The sequence below is a fragment of the Charadrius vociferus genome, unplaced genomic scaffold (assembly GCF_000708025.1).
Source record: "Charadrius vociferus isolate BGI_N301 unplaced genomic scaffold, ASM70802v2 scaffold650, whole genome shotgun sequence".
Taxonomy (NCBI): Eukaryota; Metazoa; Chordata; class Aves; order Charadriiformes; family Charadriidae; genus Charadrius; species Charadrius vociferus.
In genome coordinates, this window is record NW_009646736.1 from 6,252,635 (window position 1) to 6,268,447 (window position 15,813).

The 15,813-nt window shown below is 36.3% G+C and overlaps 1 protein-coding gene across 1 annotated transcript; it reads left to right on the top strand.

Annotated features, from left to right (window-relative positions):
* Nucleotides 1–537: 537 nt before the first annotated feature.
* On the top strand, nucleotides 538–3,885 carry LOC104290935 (chromosome unknown open reading frame, human C3orf58). The gene is made up of 2 exons (XM_009890118.1): nucleotides 538–847; nucleotides 3,542–3,885. Exons 1-2 carry the CDS (start codon nucleotides 538–540, stop codon nucleotides 3,871–3,873), a joined length of 642 nt encoding a protein of 213 aa, XP_009888420.1. The 3' UTR covers nucleotides 3,874–3,885.
* Nucleotides 3,886–15,813: the final 11,928 nt, after the last annotated feature.

A 15,813-nucleotide genomic window follows, 5' to 3' on the forward strand; every position in this document is an offset into this window, starting at 1 on the left:
CTGTGAGATTTTCAAGTGAGAGGATCCTCAAAGGAATCCAGTCAACAGGGAAAAATTTGAAGGGGGGAAGGGGGAGTGGAGAGAAAGAGGTTTCACTTTTTAAAGCTTTTTCCTTTAGGTTATTAAAATATTTTTTTTTACTTAAAAATATCAGATGCATAACTATCTTGGTGGGAAGTATACTTGCATTAGTACAACAGATGTGTATAAAACACCAATAGAAAAATACAGTTTGTGGAATTGTGCGTGTGTATGTGAATATATTTGTACGTGTGTATATATAGAGAGTACATGGAAAGGTAGAGAAAGATTGTATATTATTTCAGGTCCTCCAACGCTTCCTCTCTAGTTGTCCAGCAAGGCCTCTTGCTCACATAAACTTACTGTGTGTTGTTTTTTCTTTACCTTCAAAACTTAGAGGTATATGGAAACATAGCATTGATGGGTATTTACAGATCTCTCTTCTAAATTTTATTGAACAGCATTGTAAAATCTAAGGTGTTTTGTATTAATGAACATTTTAAAAAATCTTTTTATATGCAGAGTTTTCCATCCGATGAGGGTTGGCCATTCGCAAAGTACTTAGGAGCGTGTGGAAGAATGGTCGCTGTCAACTACGTTGGAGAAGAGCTGTGGAGTTACTTTAATGCACCATGGGAGAAACGAGTGGATCTGGCCTGGCAATTAATGGAAATAGCTGAGCAGCTGACAAATAATGACTTTGAATTTGCACTCTACCTCCTTGATGTCAGCTTTGACAACTTTGCAGTTGGACCGAGAGATGGGAAAGTTATCATTGTAGATGCAGAAAACGTTCTGGTAGCAGACAAAAGGTTAATCAGACAGAGTAAGTGTCTTCTTTCTTTCCCTTCCCCTCACCCCGTGTTTCTCGCTTCTTTCTCTACAAGCACAATATTTAAAGTGTGTGTACTTGGTAAATACCCATTTTGTTGGCTTTATAACTAGCCTACTAATTAACAAACCAATTAGGTTTCTTCTGCGATTAGGCTACTAATTAACTTGACCAATTTGTCAATTTTACGAAGCATGGAGTTTACCTGAACTTGATTTACATATACTTTTCATTTCTGTAATCCTGTTTAAGTGGAGAGCTGGGGATGGCAGGAGGGGTTTGGATGTTGAATGGGTTTGTACAGATGGATGGACAGATGGATGGATGGGCTGGCCAACTGACTTGTCTGCCTCAGCTAAAAGAGAGGTTCCTTTCGTCTTTTCCAGACATCTGTAAGGATGGAAGTCTTGGCATTCTGTTTTCTGTGAATGACAAGACAGTCTTCTGCCCACTTTGGCCTTAGTTACATAGCCTGCCTCTGGTTCAGTTGTTCAGGTTGCTGCTCTCTAATCATGGAACTGAAGGAATGGGTAATTTTAATGCTGTTTCCAAATGGGAATAGTGAAAATTTATTCATTTTTCTGTCAACTGTAAAAGCTCAGAGCAGTGGCAGCAGGAGAGATGTTTGACAAAGTGGCATTACATGGGTTTATATTCCTTTTGAGCTTATAAGGAAAACTTTGCAGACCCAAGGGCTAGAGACGTTTAACATGAATCCCTAGATTCTGCAGAAGTTCATGGCAATAGGCCAAGTGATGCCAGTTTGCTTTGAGTGAATGTATTTTTTTTTTTTTTAAGTTTTGCAAGTAGACTTCATATGCTGTGCTGCTGAATTAACTTTAAGACTACTTTTTCCATCTACACAGTTTTCTACAAGGAAGTATGTTTTTGGGTGTGGTTTTTTTGGTGGTGTGGGGTTTTGAGTTTTCTTGGTTTTTCTTTTATTAATTAGATTTATTATACATTGTCTAGGAGCTTAGATTAAAATCTGAGCCTACCCAGAAAACCTTGGCTATCCAGTACATTTACTTTTGTACTTATGGGCCACACAAATAAAGCTTTTTTTTTTTTTTTTTTTTTTCCCCCACCCTTTTAAAATAATATTACTTAAGACACTGACTTTTGGAGCATATCTGAATTGCTTGGTCACAAAGATTACTAAATGAACTCTGAAGAACTTGCTGTGTGCATGAAATAGCAGCAAGTAGCATGTTGCAGAAGCTGAATGCTGAAAGTGTCATGCTTACATCTGTTACGTATAATTCTCAGACTAATTTGGATCTAACTAGGATTTTGCTGGATGATTTGCAATCTAATAATTAATCAAGAACACAGAAAACAAATGAGGACACAAGAAATTTCTCAGTCTTTGTATAAACTTGACATTTAATACTGATTTCATTTATCTCCTGGAAAGTTTCATTAAGCAATCTCTGTCTAGAGTGATTAATATGCCTGTTTAGATATTTGAATATATACATTCTGTCCAATTGCACTGTACAGTAATATATAATTGTACTCTATGTGGGTTACCATAGTTGAGTTTGCTGAAGTCCTTTTTTACCAATCTCCTTTGCTAGCTTTCTTTCCATTTTGAGTTTGCTGTTCCTTGTACAAATTTTACATCGTATTTGTATGGTTTTAGCAGTCATCCTTCAGTAGACTTTTTTGTAGTCTCGCTTGCAGTGCACCATAAATGAGTAGACCCACAGTCAGCTCAGAGACTACCAAACACAGATAAATTTTATTTCGTACATCACAGTACTAAAAAAAGAGATCTGCACAACTATGAGCCTCCTTGATAAGGACCTCTTCTCAAAGCTGGCAGTAATCTAGAAACTTAAGATGAAAGTTTTTTAACAAAAAGTAGTAAGAACTCAGGAGATCTCACACTTGGTAACCTTTTACATATTATTGTATAAGGTATTTTCTGTAAATCAGGTTTTAAGTTAAAGAAAGCTTTGTGACAAGGCCACTAGTTACACCTTCAAATTTTTATAACTTTTTAAATATATATAAAGAAGGGTTTATACACGTATGTAAATGCCATTTTTTGTTCAATTTTTTCTTTCTTCAAAGATTGCATGTAATGCATCTGCTTTTTTTATACATGGTTCTTAGTTACTACCATGTCTACAGTAAGAGGTTGGATGTTTCAGACGTTTATGGCAATTACTGTGCAATGCTTTTTTTGTTCTTTGGTAGACCACTTGACCACTTGCCAGTGTTAGTTCCCAGGGCAACTGGAGAACCCAAATCTATGTTGCTAAAATAAATCATGTTGCTTGTTTGTTTTTCTCTGAACTTCAGCTGTGAATCATTCTCTTGTACTTCTTTGTGCTACATTTTTTCCTCTGGGTATGTGTGTGAATGTGGATTTCATGTCTTTAGTGTGCTGGTTTTTTTCTGCTTTGCTCTCCTTGCTATCTATTTTACCCTCTTTCTTTCCCTTATTTTTTGTATAGCTGGGACCATTTCAGCAGAAAAGTATATGAAACTGTCAGATACAACCTTAGACTAGAACGTTTAAGAGTTCATCTAAACAAAGTTGGTTTATAGTTTAAATACTTCATTTGCTGTGTATTGACCTTCTGATTGTATTCAGATGCACATATGCTCTTTCCTCCTCTCTCACTTTTTTCTTTTTTTTTCTTTTTTTTTATTTTATTGTCTCCTTACATTTCACAGATAAACCTGAAAACTGGGATGTATGGTATGAAAGCAAATTTGATGACTGTGATAAAGAAGCTTGTCTGTCCTTCTCAAAAGAGATTCTTTGTGCTCGTGTCACTGTGGACCACAATTATTATGCTATTTGTCAGAACCTTTTATCAAGACATGCCACATGGCGTGGCACTTCTGGAGGACTACTTCATGACCCCCCAGCTGAAATTGCCAAAGATGGCCGGCTCGAGGCCTTGCTGGATGAGTGTGCCAACCCAAAGAAGCGATATGGTAGATTCCAAGCTGCAAAAGAACTGCGTGAATACCTTGCACAATTGAGTAACAACGTGAGGTAGTCCACAGTGAAAACTTTCTGGAACACTGGCTAAAACACTATTGCAAAGACACATAGAAACTGAAGTTTTGAACTTATGTATTAAAAAGAGAAAATAAACAAACAAAAAAAAAGAAACTAGTTTATCAGTTTTCTAAATACCATAAAAATACAACTTTATGGTGTTACCATGTTCCTTTGCAAACAGACAAGGTACTTACTGAATTAAAACTTGAGCTACTATTGACTCTCCTCCCTAACTATGTAAAAGGGAGTAAGTCAAAAAAGACTGTGATAGCGTAATTGACAGCTTGTGTGTCAAAGGGTACTTTACATAAAACTCCATTAGTGTCACAGTTTTGTGAAGCTGATGTTCTTACTTGGAAAGTCAAGTTAGACTGATGGCCTGTTTTAAAGGCCTTTTTCCTGACATCATTGTCTCATTTTTGTGTTTGTTTAAACACCTTGAAGTGGCATTTACATCCAGGTAAATCTTGCTGTCTGCATTGTTTCAAATTTAGCGGGCTTTCATGTTAATGCTGTGCAGTACATTTCTACTGTGAGTGCAGGATTCCCATGTTTACTGTCTAATTTTAGGGGGTTTTACACTGTATTTTGCTATTTAGACATTGTGGTTTCTTTTTTTTTTTAGATCAGCATAAACTCAAATGTCATTTGAAGTAATATTCATTTGATGTCTTTTATAGTTCTGCCATTGGAAATATCACTTAATGTAACTATTGTACAAAACCTTTACCCTTCATCACAGTATATATACATGACTGTTTAGCAGGAAATCATGGTATGAGCAAACTCTTATTTTTAACGGAGATAATTTGAGAATTGGAGAGAGACTACAATAAACAGATCTGTATGAATTTAAATTGGGGATAGAAGCTTGACTAAGAATAAAAATTCACTAGTCTGGTGTAGTTGAGCATAAACCAAAGAAAATGGTTTTGTTTATTAGTTTCTAAACAAATAATAAAGAAAAAACACTATACCGTAGTGAAGCTAATAATTCTCAAAATTCAAATTTCGGTGGTCCTTGGTTGCTTTTTTAAGAACTTCTAAAACTATGTGCTTATGCTACAGGAGAGTCCTAATTTGAATAACAACGTCTAGAAAGTTAGCAGTTTGTTTTACATCATTCCCAATTCTGTTGAATTCAAGTGTAATGGAGTTTACTGAATATTCATCTTTTGGTTTACCAGCTAAATTGATTAAGCTGTATTCACTCTAGATGCCTTTTCTTGAACTAAGTTTGACTATTCCCAGTGCAATTGACTTGTTGAGGTTTGCATAAATCTGGAGTTGTTCTGATAAATTACAGTTTTTATAAAAACCTCAGTTACTGCTACAAGAACTCACTTCAAAGCTTGCTCCTCCTTTTTTTTTTTTTTTAACAGTTACTATAATGCTTCATTTTCCTGAAGTATTATTCATAAAAAGATACTCTTAGGAAATGTATGCATATTACTTCTTGTACCAGTAATGAAGACAACTAATATGTCTTAAACGTGTGTATAAAACAATATTTCATACAAGCTAAAAAGAATTCTGAGCAAGGTAGCAGGTTCTGTTTTCAAGAGCAAAGTTAGTATGCCTCTCATACTGCATCAAAAGACTGATGGAAACTGTTGCTTTACCAAATTGCTGCAAGAGCAAGGTGAGGAAAATGGCAAACTCACTGACTGGCCCTTCTTTCTCAAAGCTCAAAAAGTGGAGCTATATAAAGATGCAGAGTGCTTTTTGATTTCTTTGATGATTTATATTAAGGATATTTTAGAATTCGAAATTCTCACTTTAATCATCTTAGTCATCTTTGCCTATGTAGTCCTAATTTGCTCCCAATCCCTTGTCTTGTTTTCTGAAGTCAGAATGCCCAATGAAGCTTTCAATTTTCATTTCTCCCCTCCCCTCGTTTGAAAATGGTTTTACTTGCTTGCTGTGGCACAAGCTGTCAGAGAAGGTTCATGTTATTTTTCATCATAAAATCCACTTTTTTGAAGAAAATAGACTAACCCTCAGACTAGGTAATACTACCCTACCATAAAAGCCTTGACTTGTCACTAAAGTTGATTTTTAACCATCTACCACATTTCCCAATGAGTGAGTGGAGTATGATTGTTCAAGTTGTAAAAGAAACAAACACTGCCAGTTCTGGTTAGTACTTGAGGCAGTTCAGTAGCTGTCACAATGTCCTATCAGATTTGGTTTGGGATTTAGCTCCCTCAGAAGTAAGTTTCTAAAAGAATTTGGAACTTTAAAAAAAAAAAAAAATATAATCAAACACTACAGGGAAAACATTATGGAGAGCAATAAATCTTGTTCCGTTTGCACCTATCAGATATTTATTGTACAATAACAATTTATATTTTTAGTCATTGCCCATTATTATTGATGAACATGGTGAAATATTTTTGAATGAGATGTTTGGGGTTTGTATGTGCATTACAATTGTCCTTTTGTACTGTAAGTTACTGTTTGATTGGAATATTTTATCAAAACTGTCTCCCTGTGCCTTTATATTACAAGAAAGTTGTTTCTGCAACTTCTAATGATATTAATAAAGAATACTTTAAGAACCTCATCTCAGATACTCATTTTCAGATCAGTAAGTCTTTTGAGATTGGCTTAGTATAGGATGCATTAAAATATGCATAGAACGAGTTTTCGTAGTGTTGGAGAATCCACCATCGTCAGGTGACAGATAGGAACTTTATTTTCCCCTCCTTTCTCATAGACTGCTCGATCCAAAGTACGAATGATCTGTCAGGAATCTTTTTTGGTTTAGAGATCATCGTAAGTAGGACTCATTTTCTTAAAAACAACTTGATCAAGCCGTGTCTGTCTGTTCTGTTGACTGAAAGAAAATACTTTCAAATTAAGCAGGTTGCTAGCTTCTCTCTTTATTGTTTGAGAAACTTATATTTCCTTGCATTTAGAATAATTTATATTGCTAGTACGGCTGTGTCTTCAGTACAGTATTGTAGCAGTTAATGTAATATAAATACATATTGACTTTCGCTGTTTCTCCTTTACTCTGGATTTTTCAGTGAGCATTTGCATTTGAAATTGTCCTGCAGTTGTACTAGAGCATGTATTCCCTTCTGACTTTCTGAACCTGTGTAGATAATAGGAACGACTTGTCTAAAAAACACTTGGATTTTTTTATTTTAGTTGCACTCCTGCTGCCTCAGCTTACATCTCTGGGAACTGCAGACATGCAGACTGAAACTTGTACACTTTCCGGTGTGCCTCAGATGTCAAGATCATTGCGATCTTAAGAAAAAAAAAAACCCAAACAAAAACTAGCATGAATAACTACTGCATCTTTTCTTTCAGCAGTTTCCAGAGTATGGCATAGTCTGATCCTGGTTGCCTTGAACTTCAAGACATGGTGTATCTGGTGCTTTCCTACCAGGTTTTCCTTACATATATTAGAGTGGAGACCATGGCTACCTTTAAAAGGAATGAAAATGTTTTGGTTTTCTACAGGCAGTCTAATGTTTGTGTAGAAGCTAGCAAGGGTGCTTTCATGGATTCCTGTTTTTCCATACGATGGCTGAATTCAGCACTGACTTCAGCTCTTTTGTTAGTTATGTGTTGTTTGAAACCTGTAATTTGGAGATTAGGATAGATTGTACTGTGAAACCTCTGTAAAACGCATGTGTCTGGTGAGTATCAGAGAAATGTTCCATTAGGGAAGTATATTTCTCAATTCGAAGATTTGGTGTGCTCAAACCGCTTTTAAGTTCACCAAGGTTTATTTCTATCTCGCAGTCTTCCCAAGCCTTTAAAAATCCAGTCCATCAAATGGAAACTTCATTACTGTTGATTTCACCTACTTTTTCTTGTTGAATTTGCAATGTACAGACCTGCTAACTTATTTGATAGCCTTCATCTGACTAGTTCACTCATTACTAGCATTGTTATTATTTCTGCTTTAAATGTCTGCCAGTTTTTTGTTTTCTTGTTTCCAGATCATGTTCAAAGATGTATAACTAGTTTAAATAGACCTTTATCTCCTTCTAGTTTCATTTTAGGGTGTTTTAAAGAAATTTTTCCTATGCTGATTTGTCTTTTTTTTTTTTTTTATGTGTCTCTCCAGATCTGACAAGTGTCGGTTTGCCTGGGGTACTTCTAAGCCTCAAATTCTTTTTCTATTTCATCCTGAGTTTTATGAACACATTTCACTATTCTTCCAGGCAAAAGTCTTTGGTGGTCAGACTTGTACTGTGCGCTACACTAATGAGCTTTTGCTAGATGCAGAAAGGCCCTGTGGCTGCTAGATGTCTTTGTAGAGAGTGCGTGCGATCTTAGGGCAATGAAGAGTCTGTTGTTTTGGCAGCAGAGGAGTTTGTTGTTGCCACACTGGAAGTATGAGGGTATACCTGTTTTGTGTGGTTCAAAAGCAAGACAAATTTAAGGAGCATTAGGAATGAACGTTTGCCACGAATACTGACTTGCATGTTCAGGTCAGAGCAGGAAAGTTTTGACTTTAAAAGAAAAAATATCTAAGGCTGTTTTTTTTATATTTGGCGGATTAACTCCAGTCTTCAGAGAACAGAAATGTGAAAGCAGAATATACTTCAAAGCAAAATAGACTGTTTAATATACAGCTTGTGTTCAGATAGAAAAAAGAGCATTTTTTTTTTTTAGGTCAGAGTTTCAAATAGCTTGTCTATTAGTCAAAGAATTTTAACACACATCTTTCTATTCTGAACATGATGCTTTTGTATATGCTTAGCTTTTACTACAGATTCTAGCTTTTGATATTATTAATAGGGGCTTAGTGCATCCATTTAATGTGCCCTTGGTATAGCTACAGATTCCCTAATAGATGCCCTGTAGCTTTTTTAAAGGAATGGGGTTTTCAAAATTTAGTCATTTTTATTTTGTGCCTTTTTTTTTCCTCCAAAAATAATTCTGAAACTCCTCAGAACAGTTGAACAGCTGATTTCATTGCTTTCAACCGTTGTGCAGTTGAATTTTTACTTTAAAGTTCTGGTCGTCTTTGGTTGTTCAGGCGGGGGGAGGGATGTCTGGTTTTCTGTAAAATCTAGCAGTTCTCAGTGTGCAGCTACCACACCCAGACCTTAATAGATATTTTTTCCTTACAAGCAAACTTAGATTATTTTATTTTATTTTATTTTGTGGGGATTTTTGACGGTTTCATAGATTAAAAAATTTTCATACTGTTGCAAATAAGCTTGCAGTTTCACTGGGGGAAGAAGGGCCTACCTCCATCTGGAGAGAGCACAAGGGAACAATGGTCAGAATTCTGAGGAAATAAAAAATCAGGGGAATAGTTTGAACTTGCTGACTTCAGTGCCTTACAGTAGAAAATTAGTATACCAATAATGGGCCTAATTATTTAACTTCTTGTAGAATATCAAGAGCAGTCCTAGTTGTTTATTTAGGTACTCATTTTAGAAACTGTATGTTGAGATGGTTGAGCTTAACATGCTCGTGCTTGCTTTTCTAAGGGTAAATTTAGAGCTCTGGCAGAAAGCAGATGTAGTTGTCAACAACTTCGAAGAATTGCTCTCTTTAAGGGAGCTCTTTCTTTGTCGACAGCCAGCACACTTGGTGAATGAGCAGAGAATGTTTGTACAGTGAATACACAAACTTACATGAATATGGCAAAGCATACTTTGGGTTTTGGTTTCTTGAAACTCATCTCCCACTGGTTATCTAGTTCTAATATGTAGCACTAGTCAATATACTTTTATAAAAATTATGTAGTTTTCTCTGTTGATTTGCTTACTGTTTTATAAAAGTTATACATGTGAACACCTGACTTTTTTTTTTTAAAAGTCTGGCAGCTGTCCCTTCGTTTGTTGTACAGGAAGATCAGATTTGACCAAGGATGGAAAAACATGTTTCTTTCTCAGACTACAGCCTTACATTCTTTGACTTACATGCTGTTGGTTGTGTTTGTTTTTGTTGGTGGTGATGTTTTGTTTAAAAACTTCCTGGTTTACAAAGGAGGAGAATTTGACAAGGAAGATGATAAAAGTAGTTCAGAAGCTCTCCCTTCAGCGGTTCACCTTCCAGTCCTCCTCAGCTGTACATGCTGCTACGGTTCTCCCCAGCCTTTTTACAGATACTACCAGCTATTCCATTACAATTTTTTTTTCTAATTACTTGGAATACTGTAGTTTTTTTCCAGAGGCATTATATAAAACTTTATATTCAAGTTTTTGTTAACATCTTTCTTAGAAGAGGTCGTATTTTGTCTCTGCCAAATAGTATAGTTATGTGAACATATGATACTAAATGATGTTTCTCTTTCTTTTTATATTCTGTTTATTTTCAGCATAATCATTAAGTTCATCATAGTTTAAATAGATTGGATTTACTTTCTACTAACATTGCATTTTTTCCTTAACAATTAATTGGCAATTGAAGCAAAGGCTTAGGGTCATGTTATTCCCCACTCCTTTCAGGAAGGTGGGGATTGGGTAAAAAGAAACTGGCTAATGGAGGCATGGTGGTGTTCACTGTTTAAAACGTGAAAAATTGTGCTATACTACAAAAGTATGGACCAATATTTAGTTTTACATGGCATGTACTTTCTATGATGTAAACCTGCCCCATCACCAAATACATTGTCAGAAACCTTTTTTTTTTATCAGTTTTGTCAAAATTCTCTGCTTCTGGACACAGCTGTCTGAGTTTATAAATGTTTGTCATGCATATGCCTGCATTATCCACAATTGGAAGAAAACAAAAGACTTGGGAGGTCCTTGTCGGAGGAACAGGCACAGCGGTTCTTTCCCTGGGACTGTGCGCTGCTGCGGCTGCTCCCGCGGGGTTCCGTCTCTCCTGCCGAGCACTGCTTGGCGCACTGTCGTGTTGGTGCCAAAGCCTCTACGTCTTCGCTGTGTACCTGTCTGAGATTTTGCTTCAGCCTAAATTGAGGCTTGCCTCCTACACGGAACACCTTCAGTATGTTTCTGCTCAATTAGCAGTTTGAGCTTGTACGTATCTGTCAGGGCTTGGAAGACAATTGGCGTGCACGTGGATAGAGCTTCTGGCTTAGTTTTCTCTGCAAGGAACATGGTTCATGTGCATCAACCCTGCTCTGCAACCAAACCACGCCTGGAAGTGGGAAGATGACTGAGAGATTCACTTCGAATCTGCCTTACTTCTCTGCAACAAAATGTTAATGTAAACCCAGACTCTTAATAGCTAAATGTGTTCTTTGTTAAACAGAGTGAGGATCTTGCATTGACTGAACTTCCTCTGAGTTCTTAAGTTTATACATAATTTATCTATTATTTTTTACAGATGTAATTTTCAAATTTTATCTGTATATACAAATATATATGCATGTATAAATATATAGAGACAAACTTGGTTTATATAACTATAAAAATGAAGTTTGTATATATCGACACACATGTATACATATGTGTACATGTATGTATATTTAGCATAAGCTGCAATTGCAAAATTCTAATTGGACTCCAAGTTCTCGTCTAAGAATGATGTTTTACTTAATGGAAGTGTTTTACTTGTGAAAAGTCTGATAACCTAATTTCCTTGCTTTGTGGTCTTTATCTAAGCCAGTTTGATCGACAGATCTGGTGTCTTAAGTACCTAAAAACTGATCTTACACTGGTGTTAATCTATAACCAGCTATTGTTTTGAACAGGCTAATGATCTTTCTATTCTTATTTTAAATCTTTCTTATGTAAATTTCTTGATTTCTGATGTGATAACTGAAATTATATGCCACTGTTGTATTTATATGATAAGTAACTGTGATTATTAATTATGAAGGTGTTTATGTTGTGTTGATTTGAAATACTAGTCTTACAGACTTCTAGATGTTTTGTCAGTAATGTAAGAGGAGTGTAGCTCTGAGTTTTAGATATCTGATGGTCCTTAACAGAGCTGATTGTAGTAATTCCGAAATGCAGCCACAAGGACCCCATCTCTTATCATTCGCCACGTGCGGAATTGAGGCAGACTGTTTCTTTTAACGCCTGGATTTTGGAGGCATGAGACTCTTCCTGTGTCTTGGAGCAGCCATATGCCCCTTAAGGCTAAAACCTCATGAAAAGGAGAAAATATATTCTTATAGATGATTTTTTGTTATTTTTTTTGTTATATCTTTTTTTTTTTTGTTCTGCATTATTCCATACTTCTCTGGAGCTTGTGATTATACTTCATGAGATATGTGTAATTATGCTGCCTTTATAATGTTAAAATCTTGCAAAAGTCACCTTTTAGAAATCTATAATTGTTACTTTTTAAAGTAGAATTTTATAATGTTAACGTGATGTATTTTCATAAATGAGCAAATTGCAATTGCAAACAGTTTTGCTAAGTGTAACTGTATTTTCATATTATGATTGTTCCTAGACACTTTTTTCCATATTTGGGCTAGCAGTCTATTTTGTACATTGAACTTTGGCTGCCCACCAAAAACATCACTTTTGTCAGACTTGCATTTATCCAGGACCCACTCTCTTTCCCATCTCTTATCGCTAAAATTCATGTATGATGTAGATTGTATTGCAGTTGCACTTACCCTCTCCCGGTTGGGGTAATACCTGTCTTGGGTCTCTAGCACTGCTCTTCATTAGTAGAGTATCAGAGTTTCTCTTAAGCAAAAAAACAAAAATGTATTCTATTGCTTAGGTACCATTACATTAGCCACAGTATGAAGTGTATTTGTGTGCATTAAAAGTACCTGGGACTGCAAGCAATAGCTGCATTAGAAGCTTCCATAGATGCACTGCCAGCAATCTTATTTTTAGCAAATAATAAAATATCACAAAGATATATTCATGTGCTAGCTGATCTGGAGAGGTATCACTTCACCAGCCTTAGACTGCAACCTAGCAGAAGTCCAGAAATTAGAAGTAGCGGTTTGAGGAGTGAAACAGAGAATGGTATCACTGCGTGGAAGAAGCAAGAACAACTTGGGTAAGTAAAGCATCGTAAATTATGTTGGGATTTACCCATTGCACGGATTTTTCTTAGTGAAAAAGAGAAATCCTGTGATTGGGATTTCTGTGTCTCAGCAGAAGAGTTCATCAGGAGTTCCTGCTCAGTTGCAGGAGTTCAGGCGCTGAACAGCAGTGCTGTAACGTGCCTCGGCTCAGCCGCCGAGAAGCCTTTACCACCAGCGCTCTTCTGGACTTGCTAGTATGGATTTATTACTGTTCCTGTGAGATGCCAAAGCCTCAACCATACTCGAGTTTGTAGCTAAGCAATGAGCCATTCTGTTGATTAATCTGCTATTACGGTATAGAAATGGCTTGGGTATGTTCTGGCTTTGTCAGGTGGGTTTCTGTTAGTCAGTATTCATATAGCTCAGCACAGATCATGTCAGGTACCATGTCATGTCAGACTTGCCTTTGATCATGACAGGCAGACAGGTTGAGCATCATAGAAAGGAAAGAAAATAAATATATGCACTGTACAAATGGAAAATCTTTCTTTTGTGATGAAGAAAACATCTAGCAGATCTTTTATAGGTGTGGGATGAAATAATTAAAAAAAGATAACTTTGCTAAGAGAGACATGGTTTTCGTCCTAGAGATTTTTACAGAATACATAAAAACTTATCACAAATTGTCCAAACTTGCTTTCTCTGTTACTAATTAAACCTGTGTTAGATACAGAATAATGTTAGTGGATCACAGGTACCAAAATTTTTGCAGCTCAGGCACATTGATCCAGATACGCTGTTTTAGTGCTGCTTGAGTAAGTGTATATTGTGTTGTGTACTGCTGTGGGCTGCAAGTGATGTACTGCCTGAATAATTTTTCTACCAAAAAAAAAAAAAAAAGGCTGTTAGTTAGGATCCTGTTTAACCTGGGCCTGAGCAATAGCATGTATATGTGCAAGAACCCAAGAAAGTCACCAAGGTAAAGCACAGCAGTTCCTTATTGGTTCCACACTTCCATGTCTATCTGTTGCGAGATTGTAGGACTCTTTCTAGTCATCCTGTTATAGGATACTGCTTCAGGAGACCTGTATGACCAATGTAATCTTGTATGACGATGTCTACTTTTTTTTTTGCCTAAGTCCTCTTCAAAAATGCGATATATAGACCAAGGTGTCAGTCTATATAAAAATGATACTTGGATTTTAATTTGTATCTTCAACTATATAAGCTACTACACTGTAGAAGTGCCCTTCAGATCCAGTGATTTCTAACCTGAACTAAAGATGTGAGTTAAAACACAGGGAAAAGTGCTTAGTAATTGTGGAGCAATGGTATATTTGGATTACCTGGCAGTTCCCGGCGAAGTCCGTGGTTCAGAGCCAGGTATCTGAACACTGGGATAGTTAATGAACGGCAGATGGGGTTTAAACGGATCCTGGCAGTACTCCACTGGAGCAATGTTATTAGTGGAGTTCTGAATCAAGGAAGATAACTTTCGAAGTAAAGATGTACTGCTTTGACTTGAAGACCATCCCTAACAAGATTTCAGATTTGTAGTGGTTAAAGAGTTATTCCAGCAAGAGGCAGACCTTGCTATTCTTTGGCTTACAATTAATCTTTCTTAATTTTTAAGTCTACATCTTGACAAATAAGGTAGCTGCAAGTGGAGGCTTGGGATGATGAAAATCTATCCTTTTATGGTAATTTATGCCATTAGTTTTTAAAAGCAGCTTTTAAAGCTTTTTTCAAAAGCCAGCTCAGATTGCCATACTACTTACTTTTCTTTGGAGCCCACGTTGTAGATAATTGAATTTAGATTACCAGATGCACTAGTTCATAGCATTTCACAATAACTTTAAACACAGATTTAGGGCTTAAAATGTGCTTTTGATGTCACTTGTACATCATGTGATTTGATTTACCTCTTTATGATTTCAGAAATAAGCAAAATGTATTAAGAGGTCTAAATTTGTATGCTTTTAAGGGACAAAAATGAAGTGTTAGGACAGAACATTTGATTTTGAAGAGAAAGAAAATAAAGTCTCTCTCTCCCTCCTACTTAATGTTCTAAAGGAAAGCCTCTGAAGAAAATATATAAAGAATCTCATTACTAATATTTTCCTTTGTCTATCTTTTTTTTTTTTTTTAAGACTATATCAAAATCTTCCTTAATACCTGGAGATGTAGGAGATAAGGGTTTAAAGGGGAACTGTAGGTGACTATGAATGCTGGTGCAGGCACAGTGGGGACACTAAGAGCAGCTCTGATCAGGACTGTGACACTTACAGTCTCCGAGTACCTTAAGTCTAAGGCCTCGCATATTTTTAAAAGTTGCTGTGCTACAAATTTAAATTAGACATCCACAAGTCGCTTACAGGGTAGAGGTGCCTGCTGCAGAAGCACTTTGCCTTGCTGATGCTATCCCTTTCAAAGGGAAACGAGTCTCCAAAGCCATTTTGCATCTGCTTACGTTTTGGTTGTCTTAGATATGTAAAGTTTTTATTTTCTGTCATCATTTCCCATCTTCCCTTCCAGAGAAGGTGAAACCTTCAAAATATATGGACAATTAATTCAAGGCTATTTCTTAGCCCTACATTGGGTTTGGAAAAGTAAGGGAGGGAACCTGTCTTACTGTTTAGGTACCAGATGAGACCCAGAGTGGGCAGGAAAACCAGGGCTGTAAAGAAACTGCAATTAAATCAATTACCTACGACAATGTCTTCATCATCTTAGTGATAATTCAGAAATACTGATAATACATAGTTTTGCAAGTAGAGAGGTCATTCCTATTATGTAAATGTTACTAAAAATCAATATTAAAATTTAGTATTCTTTGGCCAGTTACGACTTGTAGGATGAAATGTCAAGGCATGTGGGAAACTACGCTGCAGGCATGGGCAAGTGACTGGGAGATGTGTGAAAAACAGGACATGACTGATAAAGACATCGGGGAGATTTACCTATCTACAAAAGACCTTTTGGTAACTTATACTAACCGTGTTATGGTGAGAGTAAGAGTCTTTTGATGTTAGGCAGGAGAGTGTTATA